The sequence below is a fragment of the Hermetia illucens genome, chromosome 1 (assembly GCF_905115235.1).
Source record: "Hermetia illucens chromosome 1, iHerIll2.2.curated.20191125, whole genome shotgun sequence".
In the NCBI taxonomy this organism is placed as follows: domain Eukaryota; kingdom Metazoa; phylum Arthropoda; class Insecta; order Diptera; family Stratiomyidae; genus Hermetia; species Hermetia illucens.
This window is the reverse complement of record NC_051849.1, coordinates 80,642,898-80,663,064: the sequence shown is the minus strand read 5'-3', so window position 1 is coordinate 80,663,064 and position 20,167 is coordinate 80,642,898. Positions and strand designations below refer to the sequence as shown.

At 44.7% G+C, this 20,167-nt stretch overlaps 1 protein-coding gene across 1 annotated transcript; it reads left to right on the top strand.

The window, feature by feature from the left end:
- Nucleotides 1-8,254: 8,254 nt before the first annotated feature.
- LOC119653758 (tigger transposable element-derived protein 1-like) lies at nt 8,255-20,019 on the top strand. Its single transcript, XM_038058763.1, has 2 exons — nt 8,255-8,374; nt 19,249-20,019. The coding sequence occupies exons 1-2, from the start codon at nt 8,255-8,257 to the stop codon at nt 20,017-20,019; spliced, it is 891 nt and encodes a 296-aa protein (XP_037914691.1).
- The last annotated feature ends 148 nt before the right edge of the window (nt 20,020-20,167 follow it).

Below are 20,167 nucleotides of genomic sequence, written 5' to 3'. Positions count from 1 at the left end.
GCAAGGATCGTGGCACGTCTGGTAAGATTGTCGCACACACTGTGGGCTCGGGACGATGTCCAGCCTTTAGGGGGGTACTGGAAGGGGCCAGGGCGCGACTCGCATGCTCCGCATTTTATAAATTATCAAGCGCCAGAGTGCAACAGCTCACCAGCTGATAGCTCAATTCGCTGCGGAGGTAAAGGCTGATCTAGCACTAATCAGCGAGCAATACCTGAAGAGGAACCCGGCCTCATGGCATCTTGACTTATCGGGTAACGCTGCATCTGGGTTCGGGACGACGTTTGACTTTGTGTTCTTTGGCAAGGCTGAGGAAATGGATTTGCCTAGATTTGTCTGTGTTTGCGAATGAGACGATGCCAGACTTCCGGCGCCGGCTTGATTCCCTCGAGGACGCCGTTTCGGGCACGGAGGATCAAATCCTGCTAGGTAGTGATTTTAATGTTAAAGGCCTCAGTTAGACTCCGGAGGGAAATGGATTCTGGAAATGTTGACGAGAACCGGGCTCATAGTCTTAAACACCAAATCCACGCCAAAGTTTCTGCGCTCAGGCTGCGAAGGAAGAGCATCCCTGACATCAATTTCGGGTCGGAATCATTGGCACCATTGGTGGATGGGTGGCGAGTCCTGGAAGACTTCTCGGCAAGTAATCACCAGTACGTCGGGTTGGTTGGTTGACGCTACTTTCCGGTGTGCCCCAATCTGACGCTCCTCTTGCGGAAATTCAACGAAGCTCTCGGAACAGGGGCCGCCCTGGAGAGGGGTGGAAGCGTCGGAGCTTTAGTGATGAACCTGATGACGACATTATGTGAGGCTTCCATGCTTCGAACGGCCCCAGCGGTGACAAGCCTTCAATGTACTAGTGGACGGCGGAAATTGTGGAGAGAGTGTCATAAACTACGCCAACGACAAGGATAAAGGCACAGTATAGATCATCAGAGAGGAGACTTCGCAGCGCGTTAAATAAATGCAAAGTTCACAGCTGGAAGAACCTGGTCAACGAAGTGAATGGGGACCCCTGGGGGTTTGGCTATAATCTAATCGCTCGAAAAATCGAGTCTCTGTAGATGCCCTAAATATTAAGTACCTACCAGATGGACTGCATCGTACGGGTATTATTACGCAGGCATCCTATACAGGTGGATGTCAATTGCACAGAAAGTGTTGAAGATTAACCCCTTTTTTCTATGAGAAAACTCGAAGAAATGGTTCTCACTTTGAAAAACAAGAAGACGCCAGATCCTAATGGCACCCCGGCGGAAGTTTACAAACTGGTGTTCCACCAACGGCCAGACTTGCTGCATGGAGCATTCAAAGCTTGCTTGAAGGAGGGTATTTTTCCTTATCGCTGGAAGGGGCGCTGATCAGCAAGGGAAAGGAGACCCGGAGCTTTCGTCTTCATCCCGACCACTGTGTATACTTGACACAGTCGGGAAAGTGCTCCAGGAGCTCATCAGGAGTAAGCCCGCTGAAGCGATCTGCGCTGCCGGGGGTTGGGGTTGAGAACAGGGAGATCAACAGTGGATGCTGTTGTGGAGGTGGATATGGTTCATCGAGGCGAGACACATAGCATTCGATCTCGACGGTTAGTGCCCCTCATAACACTTGGTACCAGAAATGCCATCAATTACGTAAGATGGACAGGTATGCTAGGCACATTAGAAAACTCATTCCACTCTTGCAGATATTGAGGGATTATCTCAAAGACCACTCCCTGATCTATGAGACGCCAAAAGTCAGAGGGTGATGGAAATCAGGTGGGGAGTAGCACAGGGATCCAAACTTAGGTCGGACATCTGAAACGCTTCGGTTATGCAGACGACGCTGCGAGACTTGTTGCCAGACGCATTGTTGAATAGGCGCACAGCAGACTTGGAATATTGATGCAACGGGTATACGGATGGATGATTGCTAATGGTTTCATCCGAAGTAGTCATTTCGACCAGAAAGAGAATCCCGAGCATGCGTCCCACATCGATCGGCGAGTTAACTATAGAATCAAAATCAGCGGTTAAATACCTTGGATTAATGCTCGATTCGAAGATGAACTTCTTTCAGCAAATCAAAGCAGTAGCGGACAAGACTGTAGCTGGAGTCGCGGTCTTGAGTCGGCTAATACCGGCACTGTCTCAGAACTGGCCGTGATAGTGATCGCGGGAGTGAACCCAGTCGCCCTCCCCAAGGAGCGTGAAGCTTTCTACCACCGTAAGGGCGAAAACTTAGAGAGGTGGTTGCCTTTGAAGAACGTCAACGCAGTCTCAACGAGTGGCAACTCTCTTGGCAAAATGAGCCAAGGGGCAGATGGACTAGACGGCTCATCGACAATTTAGACCTGTGGCTGAACCGAACGCACGGTAATATTGGTTACTTCCTTACCCAACCCAAGTTTTAAGTCTGACTGCACAGGATTGGGAGGGCGCGATGTTCTGATTGTGTGTACTGCAATGGAATGGCAGACGACGCTGAACACAGCTTTTTCTCTTACGAAAGGTGGGACGGACGACATCCTCTCCCGTTGGTGAAAAGGATTTCTTGACTTGAAGGCTCTCATAGCCGGGAGAGCGGGAGGGCTGGCCCGAAGTAATGTATCAAACGATTCCAGGTTAGTTTCCTAATGGCGGGGTTTAGTTGGTGATCCGATTGCGGGAGTCCAACACTTTGTGAGTAAACCCATTCACCTAGCCTATTCGCAAAAAAAGAGTGTAGCAATCACTTTTAGATCGCCATCAATTTATCACTTATATTCAGCATATTTGATTGAGTCGAGGAGGGATGTCATATTTGCATAAGTCTCCTTCGTGTGAACTGCATGACCAATAGTAATGGAAGCCATTGTTGCCATTATGAAGTAACACAGTTTTCATACTAAGCTTGGCGGAGTCTATGAATAGTCTTCATTCAGTTAGGTCATGCTCCAAATTCAAACTTTTCATTAAACCGTTCATGTCAGAACTAAAAACCAAATAGTCTTTTTTCTGAAAAGAAAGGAAGACGATCTCGTTGATGATTTCTGCACATCGAGACTCTTAACATTATTTTGCAGAAGATTCCATTGCAGTAACCTGGATCCAAGAAATGCCGCCTTCTCTTCAGACAAATCAAGATCTCGAATCAGTTCAGTCAACTCCGAATGGGTCATTTGTGCGGTTGATCACCTTTTTCTTCAAAACCAGGATCACAGAATGTTAAAAGCATGTTGACTTCTTCCTCTTCCACACTGTCTTCGCTATTTATTTCTAACACATGAATATCGGGTGAAGTAGGAACTGATAAGTTGTTTAAATGTGGAATCGGTCGAACATCAGATGAAACATTTGAGTGTTGACCTTTTTTACTTTTCAGCATTCTCGTAGCATTACTGAACATAAATTATACCATATATGTCGAGTCCACGGTTTATCTTGGTCCTCTGCTTTCATATGGCGATAGGCAGTTTACACCAAAGGAGAAGAAAACGTTATTCTACCACAAATGTAACAAAAATTTTTGCTTGAGTTTACACATTTTCGTGGTATATGGATGTTACAGTCTTTTATCATAAAAACACTCCAAAACTATGTATTCCGTATCAATCATAACAAAATGAAATTCACCGTGGCAGTTATAACATCGTTTATAAAAACCTTCAAATAGCTTCATTCATTTGTATTTTGACAGTTAACAGATGTGCCAACATCAAAAATTAAATTTCGTACAAACCATTCGAGAATATACAGAATATAGACAATAAAGAAGTCGCATCTTTAAAATTAGGACTTTTTATAGTGATTTCTTAATTGACCGGGTAAAAATATATAAGAATAGGCTATTTTTAGGTCGGAAGCATCTTGATTTTTGGACGGTGAATTGATTTGTGACAACGACAATATTTGGTGGAATAAAGACACGTTATACGTTATATTTCTGCTTATTGCATGTATTCGGACCGGCAAGTTCTGACTGATCCCCATACTCTACATAACAAGCCTGACGTAATGTTAGTTGACAAGACGGGTCGCTCCGCATATATAATTGTGGAGAATACGTGGAACAGAAAGTGAACTATGAGCCACTGGCTCGGGAAATCATCGTGCATTGTGTCAGTATTAGACATGGTCGAAAGCATATGCTGGTGAAAACGAGCTGTGCACTCCATCTCTTGCACATCTGCCTTACTACAGGGATGATTCCCTGCTCCTCCGAGTCAGTTTTTTTCTCCGGGAATTATTTTGACAGTATAGCTAGTCGGATGCTCTTCACCGCGCTAGGACAATTAACGGCGACCTCCTCGCTCCAACCTTCTCCCCAGCTTTCTGCTTTTAGGATTCAGATTTGCGTTTCTTGGGACCATTTCTCTCTTGTAGGCCGGTCCCGTCGCCTTAAGGGCTTCTTCCGGTTCCAGGTCTTCTTTTAGATAGCGTAGATACCCTACGCCAATGAAACCTGTCAGCCGGAGTGCTTAGCTATTGAACTATTGTTCAAAAGTTTTTTCTTAAATTAAATTTTAATTGAGTCCAATTTTCAACAACACCAGTTTGACAAGAATAGAGATTCATATATAGATACGCATGTTCGTTATTTCGATTTCTAAATTTAATCTATATTACATTTTTACTTTCTATACTACGGAAAATGAAAAATTTCGTTTTGCAGGCTCTTTCTTATAAACTCGACCCTACTTTGGGAACTAATAATCTCCTTAAAAATGCTTCGTACCCTTCACTTCCGTGCAAAGTGTGATAATACCAAACATTTTTATCGCCAGAAAAATGGCAGCCTATCCTTAATCTTGCTCGAATCGCAATTAAAATAAACTTTTGCCCAAACTGAAACCGGCAAAAAGGGAGAAAAATCAAAACAGAAAAACAACATAGAAAAAAATCGAAATATAATCTACCCCGGAACATCTTTTACATAGAAGCATACCATTTCGAAATGTCAGTCTTTTGCACAAGGATTAATTTGTGAAATTCAAGATAAATCAGAAAGGACGGGACACAGTCAAGAACTTAATTAAGCGATTATCATTTCTCAGTTCTACTCTGTCCACGAAATGAACTCAAGTTGACGTTAAAGTTTCATAAGAAAAAAAAACTCCTCGGATTTCCATGCTGAAATTTAAGGATTCCAAGACAGATGTTTAAAAATTGAACGTTGCCAAATAGAAAACGGTGTAATGGGTTTACATGGGTGCTCCAGTTTTGAAGGACTTTTCCCATTAAGATTATGTCAAGTCGGGAAAAGTCACGTGAAAAGTAAATTCTCTTTAGATAGGGAGTAATAGCTGAAGGATACCTTATGGAGATGTGACACATTCTGATGCAAACTTGCAACAGTAAAAACCTTCGAAAATCCTGTCCTTGGCAACGCTGTCCTTTAACAGGACTCACGCACATACATACGGATAAAACGGAAAAACTTGAGGAAAAATTCAACATGCAATCTAAAGCGGCGACAAGTGTACGAAAAGTAAGAACCGGGGCGGGACTTTTGAAAGGACGTAATGAGTTCCTTGAATGTAATATTGCGCGACACAAACTGACACTCCGAGTAATGTTAATGATACTTTGACCCTTCAGTTAATTAAGAGTCAACTCCATTCCTGCAGTGATGATGATAATGGTGATGAGAAAGACGATAGGCAAGGAACAGCTTATCTCATTCCAGGGGGTTTAAATTCCAACTGGAAACGAACGAAACGGCAAAAGAATAAAGACATTTTTAAATTTCAGAAAGAGTATTCCAGCGCCCCCGAGACATATTAGTGTCTTTTGAATTGATGTCGACACTGAAATAAGTGCAAGATTATTATTCCTTAATGGATGTTCTACCAAATTTGGTGATTAGCAAATGAGAAACTTCGAAAATTTTAGGTCGAAAATATTTTGAGTGGGGAAACTTTGGCGCAGAGTAGAAGTATCTTCGTTTACAAGGTCTATATACGTACATATACATGTTTGAAACACTCATTTAATTCAAGTTGCCTCAGATATACGTTTGGATTAAGAACAGTTATTATTATTATTATTATTCTGTTAAGGGAAAGTCGCACCGCGTCCTTGAAGAACTATTGTGCCCCTTTTACTGATTATAGTGTACCTATTGATCATAGTATCTCAAGAAGGCCTATAACCGTTAGGAACTTTAGTATTTTCCCTACTTCCAGATCTTTCAGCTTTGCATCAGGTATTAAGTGTTCTCCCAGATGCCTCGACCTACTTTGCACAAATGCCGGACACTGCCCCAGGACGTGTATAGAGGTTTCGTCCTCCTCCTCACAAAACCTGCAGGCAATGTCCGTAGATATCCCTAGCTTCCCTAGGTGATAATTCAGCCGACAATGACCAGTGAGAATTCCCACTGTGATTCGGAGGTTCTTTTTGCTGAGGTTTAAGCAATCTTTTGTGCGCATGGGTTCGTATCCCCCATTTTTTTTCTGCTATGGATCTGCAAGTCATCAGAGCCCTTGTGGCTTTCCGACATGTGTATTCCAGAGTAGTTTTTGGTCTAGCGTAATTCCCAAATATTTGACCTCTGTTTCTCGTTTCAGCTCCATATCATATAATGTTATGGCTCCTAGTGAATGGTACTATGGTGGTTTTGGCTGGGTTGATCCGCAGTCCCACCTTCCTGTACCAGGCACTAGTAACCCTTAGTCCAGTTTGGATTCTATCACATAGGGTATCTTCATATTTGCCCCTATAGATTAAAACAATGTCGTCAGCATAATCGTGGACTTGGATTTCAGTATTTGTTAACACGTCCAGGAGTTTATCCACTACCATACTCCACATCAGCGGCGATAGTTCCCCACCCTGTGGACAGCCTTGTCGGTACCTCTATTTGCCTGCTTTCTAGCATTTTGCCCATCCAGAGTGCCAGGGTGTTTCCCACTCCTTTGCGGCTCAGGGCATCTTGTATCTTTGTGTGTGATGTGTTGTCGAATGCTGCTTCGATATCCAAAAGCGCGCACAGTGCAATTTCTTTTGTTTCTAAGGCATCCCGTAGTACCTCTGTCAGCTGACACAGAGTAGTTTCAGTTGAAAGTCCTACCCGGCAAGCGTGCTGACAGAACGTTAGTTCTAATATAGTTGTCTATGACCTTCTCCACCGTTTTGAGTACGAATGATGTTAGGCAAATTAGTCTGAAAGATTTAGGGTGAAAAGAATCCATTTTTGCCCGCCTCCATGCCCTTGGTATGTATCCCAGTGCTATGCTCCCTCTTACCACCCTCAGAAGAAACTCTAAGATAATTCCTAGGCCTCTCTGGATAAGTGCTGGGAAAATGCCATTTACTCCAGGAGATTTCAGTGATTTAAAAGTTCCCACTGCCTATCTTAGCCTAGCTTCTGAGCATACCTCTTTTGCTAGTTTCCAGCTCTCTTTCCTTCCCCTTTTATTCGTTGTAACAACAGTTAACACACATAAATCATTCCAATGTTTGCAAAGGATTTAATATTAAATTAAATGAGGGCATGTTTTCTCCTTATTTCTATTCACGTAAATGTTTCAGCAACATAACTTCGCTTTAACGCTCAAGGAAAAGATGGATTTTGGGCAAAAATAACATGTCGTAGCTTTCTGGAAATATAGCCCTAGATCATAAGGAAATCCTAGCACCTTGAGATTGGTTATGCCTTTTGCAAGACATGTCGAGGAAAGATTAGCTTTCACAATCAAGAAAGGTGTGAAGAATTTATGTATATTACGTGGACGACTATCACCTAAATGTACAATCTCACAGCAATCAGAAGCTCACACACAAATCAGCAGAAGCATGCGCGAAAGGTACTGCTACTACTCAGGGGTCATCAACGACCCTTAATGGGTCGCTTACGATACGGAGAGTGGCGTCCTCGAGGTTCCTGAGCAAGTGCCTCCTAACTGGCATAATACCTGCATCCTAGGTAGTAGCGTCGAGAACGTTTATCGGTAAAAAGCGAACGACTAATGACCGATACACGCCGGGACATACTGGGAGTCCTCGCAGCCGTCGACAATTCCTTGTCGAGGTTGATGGGGTGAAGTGAACCTAGCTCTGCCAAAGTGGTGTTGCGGCGCGTATGAGCCCATTCGGGACCCTGGTCGGATAGTGTGCATTGAACCGGTATTAGTAGACCGCTTTGCCCCGAGCGAGCGGTGATCCGCCTGTGATTTCTGGGATCAGCTAATCGTAGTACAAAACTGGGGTTAGGGGCTTTATCCCCGAGGATATACCCGTTCCTGACTATTGGGGCCCGCTCCCTTGCACACAATGCACTAGAAAAAACTTAAATGGCGAATATGATCAATACGAACAAGGAGATAATGGGAATTGAAAATGAGTTGGCTGCGTTTGTACGTAGCACGAAAATGCGTCGTTTGCTCCAATGCCCAGCGAAGGATGCAGCACGGGTAAATACGAAAGGAGACATCGGGATGCAAATAGAGAAGAAGACTCGCAAAGTGATGCGGCACCTGCGACGGAGACAACAACCCAGACAGTACCATGCAGTGCTATAGTTGCGGAAACAGGCACAGTGAAACCGAATGGAAGCGCTGTAAACTACTCTGGCTAAAGCTGAATGGGAAAGGCTTACTAAAAAATGCACGGCATTTGTGAAGTGCATCTGATCTGCGACGTTCCTCCAGAAAAGTGTGCTGTGTGATAGAGTTGGGGGAGCTCCTGGACAGAACTTCGTGCTACATGCAGAGTGTGAGAAAATCCTCGGAAAGCAGAAACAATCACGCCTCGAGATGGGAACAATGCGAACGCTAAACGGATCGCAGATAGCTTGTTCCAGAGCGAACTGCGGAAAAAAACGAAAGGAGGAAGGAGCATCGGAAGGAGACTTCACTCAGGAGCTCCCCAGCGCTTAAAAGAAAAAAGGAAAGAGAGACAAGAGACAACAACATGCTTCGTCATCAGAAAAGCTCTGCCTAAAATTTAGGGGGACACGAAGGGTGGAGGACCAAATGAGAAAGTGGGGAGACGAAGGAGGACGAGATCGCAGACGGAAGGCAATACTTTCGCGAAGTGAAGTGAAATCCGTTACAAGATCAAGCCCGAAGATAGTGGAGCAGAAGCGTCTTCCATTCGAAAACGAAGGGTAGTGGAGTCTCAGTCGAATTAGAGACAACAACAAATAAATTTACGTTCTGTGAAGCAGTCAAGGGACTTCTGGAAGGGAAATCTTTGGTGTCTAGTCTGGAAATCCGAGACCTTGACTGCCTCCCAGAGAAGAACGAGGTAGAAGTGGCCATCTAATACGAATGTTTGGAGGTAACCAATGTCGAGACTGCTATGACCTCTGCGAACTCCTGGGCAAAAGCTTGCTGTGGTGGAAGTTGCCGAGCAATACGTGAAGAAGCTTGTAAATAGCGGGAAAATCAGAATTGGTTGGGCAGTGTGTAGGATATGAACCCGGGTAGTCGCAAACAAATCTTACAGATGTTTGGATAATGGCCACACATCTGTAACCTACCAGAAACCTGACAGAAGGGCAACTTTTCCTAAATGGGGTCAGGCAGACCATGCTTTGTCTGGTTTCGGTGTTTTAGGGGGAACATTTTTCAGCGTCTATCTAACACCGATTGAGACGATGGCGGACTTTCGACGCAGGCCTGATGCCCTGGAGGACAGTATCTTGGGCACAAAGGGACGGATCCTGGTCGGTGACTTCAATGCCACGGCACTTGAATGGAGCATGCTTCACCCAGACTTCAGAGGGTAACAAATTCTAGAAATAGCGGTAGGACTGGCAATTTTAAACATTGGACCCACACCAATATTCCGACGCCCAGGCTACGAGAGAAATTTTCCAGATGCAACCTTCGCGTCGGAATCACTGGTGTCGCTGTTGGACGGGTGACGAGTTCTGGAAGACTTCTTGACAAGCGACGATCAATACATTGCGTTCGAAGTGGTTGACACAGATTCTTGGTGAGCTCCACCCTGGCGCTCTTTCTGTGCATGGAATGTTGCGAAGATGAACATCGGGCGGTTTTTCGAAACTCTTAGAACAGGTGGGGCCACGTTGGAGGATACTGCTTGGGGTGGTGGCGCTGCAGCTGATACTGTCGTAGATTCCGTTAGTAACCTAATAACGATGGTCTGTGGAGCTTCTACGCCCATAAAGGCATCGAGGCATGGCAAACGTCTAAACGACCAGGAGGGGGCACGTACCATAATGATAGAGTACAGATAACCAGAAAAATTGGGGCTCTGCGGAAACCCTGTTCACTTATGGCCGATCAGATGGTCGTTCGTCGTGCGGAGATACATAGCCAACCTCGACGCGTGGTGCTCCTCGTAACGCTTGACGTCAAGAACGCCTTTAATTCAGTGTGATGGAAAGAGATTGTAGGTACACTAAACAATGCTTTCCACGCGCCGAACTATTACTTATGGATATTGAGTGTATATCTGAAGAACCGCTGTCCTATGAAACGCTAGAAGGTTAGAGGAGGATGGATATCACATCGGGGTAGCGTAGAAATCCATCGTAGGGCCGAACCTCTGGAACTCGACATGCCAGACGAGTCCCACCTGGCCGGTTATGCAGACAATGTCGCGGCGCTTGTTGCTGTCGAATGGGCACAAAGTGGACTTGGCATATTGATGCGATGGATGAGTGCTCATAGTATCAACCTTGCACTGAAAAAAACCGGAGTAGTCATCTTGACTAAAAAGAGAAATCCGACCCTGTACCTCAGATCGTTCGCCGAATCGACAATCGAATCAAAACTAACGGTAAAGTACTTTGGACTGACTCTTGATTCAAAGATGGGCTTTTTTTAGCAAATCAAAGCAGCAGCAAACAAGGCTACAGCAGGAATTTCACAGTTAAGTAGTCTAACGGAAATGTTGGGAGTCCTACGTCTAACAGGTGACGTCTCCTGATGAGTTCAACGCAGTCTGCCCTGCAGCGTGCAGAGGTGTGAACTGACTTTCTTGGCAAGGAGGTATATCGTAACCGTCTCGCGCATGCATTGAGACGGGGAGCTTTGCAGGTGGCGTCTGCCGGCCGAACGGGCCGTGATGGTGATCGCAGAATTGAACCTCGTTGCCCTTCTACTAAAGGAGCCTAAAACCATATATATGTGCAAGGGAGAAGAGCCAAGGGGGATGATTGCTCGTGAAGAACGGCAACGCACCCCAGATGAGAAATGAAATAAAACTAGAGACAGATAGAAAGGACTGGAAAGACACGATCTCTTGATTGTGTGTTTTGTAATGCAGTTGTGGACGACACCCATCACAACTTTTTGCCTTCTGGAAGGTGCAATGGTATTCATCAGCAATTTTGCCTAGGAAATGCTAAGGAGAGCTGAAAGGTGGAGCTGTGTTGCCCATTACGTTCGGGTCCTTCTCGTTGCAAAGAAGATAGAGATGGACCGGTGAAGAAGCTGGATTTCAGGCGGTTTCTTGAACTGGCAGTTCCCTTCCTCCACTCCTCTCCCATTGGTGAAAGGAATTCCTTGATTTGAAGTCTCGACAAGCAAGGAGAGTTCGGGGACTAGCCCGAAGTAATGTTAGAAATGGTTCCAGGCTAGCTGTCAGACAATGGAGAGGTCTTTAGTTGGTAGTCCGACGACGTACCGTTGATATGACAGGAAACTTAACATAAAAAAATTACTTACTGTTGTGTGTGTCCTATGAGTTATTGAAACCGCTTACTGTCTGTTAGTCTGTTTATCATCATCATCATCAACGGCGCAACAACCGGTATCCGGTCTAGGCCTGCCTTAATAAGGAACTCCAGACATCCCGGTTTTGCGCCGAGGTCCACCAATTCGATATCCCTAACAGCTGTCTGGCGTCCTGGCCCACGCCATCGCTCCATCTTAGGCAGGGTCTGCCTCGTCTTCTTTTCCTACCATAGATATTGCCCTTATAGACTTTCCGGGTGGGATCATCTTCATCCATACGGATTAAGTGACCCGCCCACCGTAACCTATTGAGCCGGATTTTATCCACAACCGGACGGTCATGGTATCGCTCATAGATTTCGTCATTGTGTAGGCTACGGAATCGTCCATCCTCATGTAGGGGGCCAAAAATTCTTCGGAGGATTCTTCTCTCGAACGCGGCCAAGAGTTCGCAATTTTTCTTGCTAAGAACCCAAGTTTCCGAGGAATACATGAGGACTGGCAAGATCATAGTCTTGTACAGTAAGAGCTTTGACCCTATGGTGAGACGTTTCGAGCGGAACAGTCTTTGTAAGCTGAAGTAGGCTCTGTTGGCTGACAACAACCGTGCGCGGATTTCATCATCGTAGTTGTTATCGGTTGTGATTTTCGACCCTAGATAGGAGAAATTGTCAACGGTCTCAAAGTTGTATTCCCCTATCCTTATTCTTGTTCGTGCTTGTGTTTGACCAGTGCGGTTTGATGTTGTTGGTTGATTCGTCTTCGGTGCTGACGTTGCCACCATGTATTTTGTCTTGCCTTCATTGATGTGCAGCCCAAGATCTCGCGCCGCCTGCTCGATCTGGATGAAGGCAGTTTGAACGTCTCGGGTGGTTCTTCCCATGATGTCGATATCGTCAGCATAGGCCAGTAGTTGGGTGGACTTGAAGAGGATCGTACCTCTTGCATTCACCTCAGCATCACGGATCACCTTCTCGAGGGCCAGGTTAAAGAGGACGCATGATAGCGCATCCCCTTGTCGTAGACCGTTGTTGATGTCAAATGGTCTTGAGAGTGATCCTGCTGCTTTTATCTGGCCTCGCACATTGGTCAGGGTCAGCCTAGTCAGTCTTATTAATTTCGTCGGGATACCGAATTCCCTCATGGCCGTGTACAGTTTTACCCTGGCTATGCTATCATAGGCGGCTTTAAAGTCGATGAACAGATGGTGCAACTGTTGTCCATATTCCAACAGTTTTTCCATCGCTTGCCGCAGAGAGAAAATCTGATCTGTTGCTGATTTGCCTGGAGTGAAGCCTCTTTGGTATGGGCCAATGATGTTCTGGGCGTATGGGGCTATCCGGCCTAGCAAGATAGTGGAGAATATCTTATAGATGGTACTCAGCAACGTGATACCTCTATAATTGCTGCACTGTGTGATATCTCCCTTTTTATGTATGAGACAGATTATGCCTCGCTGCCAATCGTCAGGCATTGATTCGCTGTCCCATACCTTGAGCACAAGTTGATGAACCACTTGGTGTAACTGGTCGCCTCCATATTTAACCAATTCGGCTGTAATTCCATCGGCTCCTGGCGACTTATGATTTTTTAGCCGATGAATTGCACGGACTGTTTCTCCTAAACTTGGTGGTGGCAGTATTTGTCCGTCGTCTTCAGTTGGCGGGACCTCCAACTCGCCGATGTTCTGGTTGTTCAGTAGCTCATCAAAGTACTCAACCCATCGCTCTAATATGCCCATTCTGTCGGAAATCAGATTTCCCTCTTTGTCTCGGCAGGATGAGCATCGAGGTGTATAAGGCTTCATCCTGCTGACTTGTTGGTAAAACTTCCGCGCCTGGTGCGGTTGCTCCCTGTACTTTTCTAGTTCACAGACTTGTTGGTTCTCCCAGGCTTCCTTTTTCCGTCTGTGAAGTCGCTTCTCCGCTCGACGGAGTTCGTGATAAGTCTCTGCGCGTGCCCGCGTTCTTTGAGAATGCAACATTACTCGGTATGCGGCATTCTTACGTTCCGTTGCTAGCTTACATTCATCGTCAAACCAGCCGTTCCGACTCCTTTTGCGGCTGGGGCCAAGTATATTTGTGGCCGTATCCATGATAACGTTCTTCAGGTGGTTGTGAAGATCATTAGTTGATGTTTCATCTCCAGGTCCTCTATTGACTGCGGTTATTGCGGCATCCATTTCCCTCTTATAGGTGTCGCGGAGGGTTGTGTTGTGGATGGCTTCAGTGTTCACTCTCACCTGATTGTCAGAGGGGATTCTAGGTGGTATTGTTATTCGAGCTCGGAGCACCATGCCAACGAGATAGTGATCCGAGTCTATATTGGCCCCCCTATATGTTCTGACATTCATCAAGGCTGAGAGGTGGCGGCGTTCGATCAACACGTGGTCAATTTGGTTGAAAGTGGTCCCGTCTGGAGAGGCCCACGTATGTTTGTGGACCGCTTTCCGCGCAAACCAGGTACTTCCAACAACCATTTCGTGTGACCCTGCTAATTGAATAGTCCGCAGTCCGTTATCATTTGTTTTTTCGTGTAAGCTATGGGAGCCAACGTATCGCCTGAATACGGGCTCCTTCCCTACTTGGCTGTTAAAATCCCCAAGTATGATTTTGATATCATATCTGGGACAGGCTTCGAGGGTTCTTTCTACTGCCTCGTAGAAGGTATCCTTCTCCGACTCTGCAGTCTCCTCTGTAGGGGCGTGAACGTTTATGAGGCTTATATTTCTAAACTTGCCTCGCAAGCGCAGAGTGCATAGCCGTTCGCTTATACTTTCAAAGCCGATAACAGCAGGTTTCATTTTTTGGCTGACTAAGAAACCTACTCCGAGCACATGGTTTACTGGATGGCCGCTATAATATATGGTGTAGTGGCTCTTCTCCAGGAAACCGGTCCCTGTCCATCGCATCTCTTGCAACGCTGTTACATCAGCCCTATATTGGGACAGGGTATCGGCTAACTGCTTATCAGCTTCATCTCTGTACAGGGAGCGCACGTTCCATGAGAAAATGCGCAAATCGTTGTTCCTTTGTCGTTGCCGGGTCCGTCGTTTTGATATCCATCCTATCCGAGGCTCCTGTTGTGGCTTCGTAACGGTTGTTTTCCGTGTAGGGTTGTCAGCCCTACCCAACCCCCAACCTGGAGGACCAGTTGGTACAATTTGTCCCGTTTTTAGGCGCGGGAGACTCGCCTTCATCCTTCTCCGTCTGCAGCTTTTCGTCAAGAAAGAGCTCCCAGCGGTCACCACGTGGAGGTGGAGATAGGGTTTGGTAGTAGAGCTGTTGGTGTTGGTTCAGCAGGCATTTCCCAGGTTTTATGCTCCATCGTGGGTACCAATCCACGTTTCGCCCCGGGACCTATACTACCCTTTGACCACCAGTCTGTTTATCAGAGAAGGGAAAAATCATTGTGCATGCTCGATGGTGTTAGTGCAGTGCATTGATGTGCGCTCACGTGGTTTCGAGCACATGTCAGCAAGGATGGGGAAACATACACAAGAAGACCATCAAAACGCCATCGATACAGCAATACATTTACCACGGGGTTTATGGGTCTCGGGCCAGTTTGCTACCAGGCCTCAACCCCGAAGATCACACAATGACATTCCGTGCCCATTTGCCACTTGGCACCTGGCCGACGTTCGGTGGACAGGCCGCCTATGTAGTGAGCGAGAATTGCATTCGCATTTCCATCGCTGGTAAATATTTTTTATAAATGTTCAAATACAAAAATATGTAAAATTTGAATCTGAATACCTTTCACGGCCAGAATTGAACTGATTGTGCTATCCAGCTTGCGGGAACGTGAATCGACTGTTCAGACGTAACTTACAGGCCAGTCGAGTAGCGTATGACTGCATCTAGAGTGCAATGAATTGACATGAAATAGAACATTTTCATCCTCTATATGAAACTTTGTTAATAATAGTTGGATTTAAGTTTCCTCACTGATGCCAAATTTTGTACTTATAGGATGAACGTAAGGCGGACCTTTAAGTAAATTAAAATAAGGTAATATACCATTATTAACTTTATTTGAGCAGATATTGGAACGGGATGTAACTTAAGGTCGTCTAGATTTCATACAAATACTGATGATTTTTTTCGAATTTTCCCGTTGATAGGTTCGGAGGATGATACCTCCCTCCTTTTTTGGGGCACCCCCTATATTTCATCAAATATCAGAAATGAGAATAGATTCGAAAAGTACTAACAGAGCCATTTCATTTTTTACCGCACATGGCTGGAGTTCAGGCGCATATTACTTTTTGACGAGCAGTGCTGCAACGCCTGTTAAGAGTGGCCGCATTTTCCTGTTTTTATTATATCTGATAATTAAAATCTTCAACTTAAACCTTGATAAATAAGGAGTCGAAATTTCAAATTCTCATCTTTTTTCGTTTTTTTTTTAATGGCGATTTAAAATAGCCACTCATTATAAGCGCTTTAACAGTAGTGCTTATTGTGAAAGGGATAGAAATTTGTGTTAGCAGCGGCTCGGATAGGGACTGACCACGCGGCGAGAAGCTTTGGTTGTCGGAATTGGCACACGATTGGTTTCTGAAATGGAGACACACTCCTTGACAATGGCATCTAGGGTTCTCCACTTCCTCCAACTCAAGCGAGAATTCCAGCGATACAAGCTGGATATTCCAGGCCTCCGGCGTGTCCGAATAGCTGAGTGGTTAGAGCACAAGGCTATCGTACGGAAGGTCGCGGTTCAAATCTCACTGGTGGCAGTGGAATTTGTATCGTGATTTGACGTCGGATACCTGTCGACTCAGCTGTGAATGAGTACCTGAGTCAAATCAGGGTAATAATCTCGGGCGAGCGCAATGTTGACCACATTGCCTCCTATAGTGTACTGTAGTGTATCGTTACGGTCTTGCATGAAGTGCTTCAAGAGCACTTGGATGAAGTGCTCTAACACACTTCGAGGCCCTGATCCAATATGGATTGTTGCACCAAAGATTATTATTATTCTACGCCTAATTGAAATAACATGGTGGCGCTCTGGAAAGTACTTTTCTTCGTCTTGCTGCAGGAAGGCGGAGCTGTGTAAACCAAAGCCACCAGTACCCGAGAGCTATTAGTTTACATAGCATGATAAGATGAAAGATAACATATATCAAATATTTAGGAATTACACTCGACCTAAAATTACTCTTTAAGATGCACGTTGCATGCGGGAAAGCTATGATGACTAGAAAGTTGAAAGCAGGAAAAAATACTACTTTGGATGTAAACTGCAACACTAAGCCAATGATTACCTATGAGGCAGTAATCTGGGCAGATAGAACTGAATTGAGCACAACAGCCAGTGAGTTACCAAACTTGAAAGACTGGCTTGCATGAGTATTAGTAAGCCAATAAGGACATACCCAACTGCATCCCTGGAGGTCCTTTTTTTATTGACTCCTTTTCATCTTCACATATAGATATAGGCAAGGCGATGCATCTTCATAATGGGCGGGAGTATCAGTGAGGCGGAAAGCTACTTAAATTGAAGGAAATTGATATTCATTCTAGGTGGCACCCCGAATTACTGATACCAAGGGATAATATAACAACGAGGTTTTATTTCGGTAAGGAGTTTGAAACACGTTGGAGTAACAGGGTAGGTAAGTGCAGCAGTGACATCCAGCGTAAACCAGCAGCTGACGGATCCCTCACAGCAAAGGATCCGGGCGCCGGGGTCATTGGTCCAAAGAACATCTACTTTGAACCAGTGGGTAAGCACACTAACATATTCCAGGTGGAAATAAACGCCATAGACTGTGCCTTCTATTTCTAAAGAAATTGTGGCGGCAGAGCATTGCTACTCTAACGAACAGACAAGCGACGATTAAAGCCCTTAAGTCCAACCAGGTGAACTCAAAACTGGGCGAAATTAAACACGCTCGGCTCGCACAATCACGTCTGGCTGCAGTCAAGTCTAGGCCATGTTGGGTGGGAAGTCAACGAAGGTGCGAATGAACTAGCCACAGAGGGAGCCGCGACGCCTCTAAATGAATCAAAACCCTCCTCTGGAATCGGAAACGAGTTTATGACTATGCCATTGAATTATACAGCAATGGAACAATCTAGGTTGCTCATGGAGGATACGAAACCAAGCCCACAAACGATTGTTTAAACCTCACCGAGAAGAACCTCCTTATTGGCCACTGCCGACTAAACTATCATCTGAGGAAGCTAGGGATATCTAGGGACGTTATATTCGTAGAGTGGTGATGTCTTCATATACGCCTTGGGGCAGTGTCTGACTCTTGCGCAAAGCAGGTCGAAGCACCTGCGGGAATACTTAATAGAGGATGCTAAGTTGAAATAGGATAGTTGAAAATGGGCAGTTTGTTAAAATTTTTGTTGATTATAGGCTTACTTAACAATTGTGGCACTATAACTAGTAAAAGAGGTGCAATAGTTTTTTAGCTTTTTCCGTTAAGAGAATAATAAGTATGAGCTTGACATACAAGGTTGCACCAAGCTGTATGCTGGTACTGATGGCCAGCTTAGAAGTCTGTCCGAATTCCAGTGGCGTGTAAAGCTGGTATTGAAATCACGTCTCTCAGTTTATGCATTTGGAATATCTGGAAAACGTCCGGCAGAAGATACGGACTACTATGTGAAAATTCTGAATGCATCGTCCAAACTCTGACGTGGAGCGGATAAACCAGTGTCGTGACATCAGAGGTAGGGGAGTGGATGACATAATGACACAAAATCATCGCCAAATTGACTCACTACGCTCTCTCTACCTCTCTGAGTGGGGTGAAGTCAGACCAAGAGTGGATCGACGAATGCACGGTAAACCCGTAAATTGCCTTTGTCAACTATTTGTCGATTTGCATTTATTGAATAGTTGAGTGCGTGCTGTGGAGCTCATTGTTGCGACGGGGGGATTGTGTAAAGTGGCGAAGAAAATCATGCTTAAAGTTTTCACAGATGTTTTTCGTTCAAAGATATTTTTAATCTTTATATTGCAGGTATACCTCGACTTATCACACAAATCATTTTTGACTTATAACACTCGAAAAATGAAGGAGCATGCTTCAAGTTAAAACGTTTTTGCTTCGAATTATCACACAGTTTTTAGATTATGTGAATATTTTTAATTCTATACACTTTCATTGTCGGGGTTCGTCTGCTTAGATAAAAGTGGATTGTAGGCAATGTGCATAATATCTTCAAGTTATGATAAAATATTTCTTCTAATTACTGGCGCCGTTTGGGCATATGTATTCTTTCTTTTTAAACGGACATTCATATTCTAAGCGAAAAATTGTTTTAACAGAAAAGGGATCAAACACCCACATAGCAGTATGCATAAAGGGTACAGCTTCTCTAGAGAGAAAAGGCTTGTCTCTTCCTTTTTAATAATTTAGAAACAAAAATGGAAATAATTAAACGTCTGGATGAAGGAAAAGGAGCCGCTCAAATTGTTGTTTCCTTAGGATTGAAGGCATATGCTATCAGACAAAGTAATGCGGAAAAAATTCGTGAGCATATTAAGGCGGGCATTTCTACACCAGGAAGTACCATATTAACAAAACACCGATCATTTGTATTAGACCGACAAATTTCTGTATGCCTAGATTCTCGACATGAACCAGAGAAACATACCAATTTTAACTACAGCCATCCAAGAAAAGGCGAAGAGTTTGTTCAATACCAACAGAAGTGAAAACGAAGCCTTTGAATTTAATGCAAATCGGCAAGTTCAAATCAAGATTTGGTCTGCATAATTTAAAATTGACTGGAGGAGCGGCTAGCGCTGATTATGAAGAAGCGAAAAAATTTCCCGACATGCTTAAAAGTATTATTGCTGAAGGCGGTGACAGCCCGAGACATGTTTTTAATGTCGATGACAGGACATTATTGGAAGCGTTTACTATCACGTACATTTATTTCCAAGGAAGAAGCTACAACACCAGGGTTCAAAGTCTCCAAAGACAGGCTTACACTTGTTTTGGGCGGAAGTGCGGCTGGCGATTTCAAACTGAAGCCTCTACTAATGTACCATTCGCAAACTCCAATATTTCGAAAACCACGCTGCCACGCTGGAGCCATAATGAAAAGGCTTGGATAGCTTCGGCGTTATTAACTGAATGGTTTAGAAATGAATTTTGTCCAATCAGCGAAGAACAACTTATCCCACAAGGTTTTGCTATTAGTCGAAAATGCTCCTGGACATCCTGCAACTGCAACCAAAGCGGTGAAAATGTGAAAGTGGCCTTCCTACCGCCAAATACCACTTCCCTGCTGCAACCCATGGACCAAGGTGTAATTGCTACCCTTAAAGCATACTATTTGCGTCGAACTTTCAGGCAGTTGGAGGAACGTTTAGACGATATAATAGCATTGGATAAAGATAGGCAATTATCAATGGTTGAGTGTTCGGATAGCTGAGTGGTTAAAGCGCAAGGCTGTCGTACGAAAGGTCACCGTTCAAATCTCACTGGTGGCAGTGAGATTTGTATCGTGATTTCTCGTCGGATACCAGTCGACTCAGCTATGAATGAGTACCTGATTCAAATCAGGGTAATAATCTCGGGCG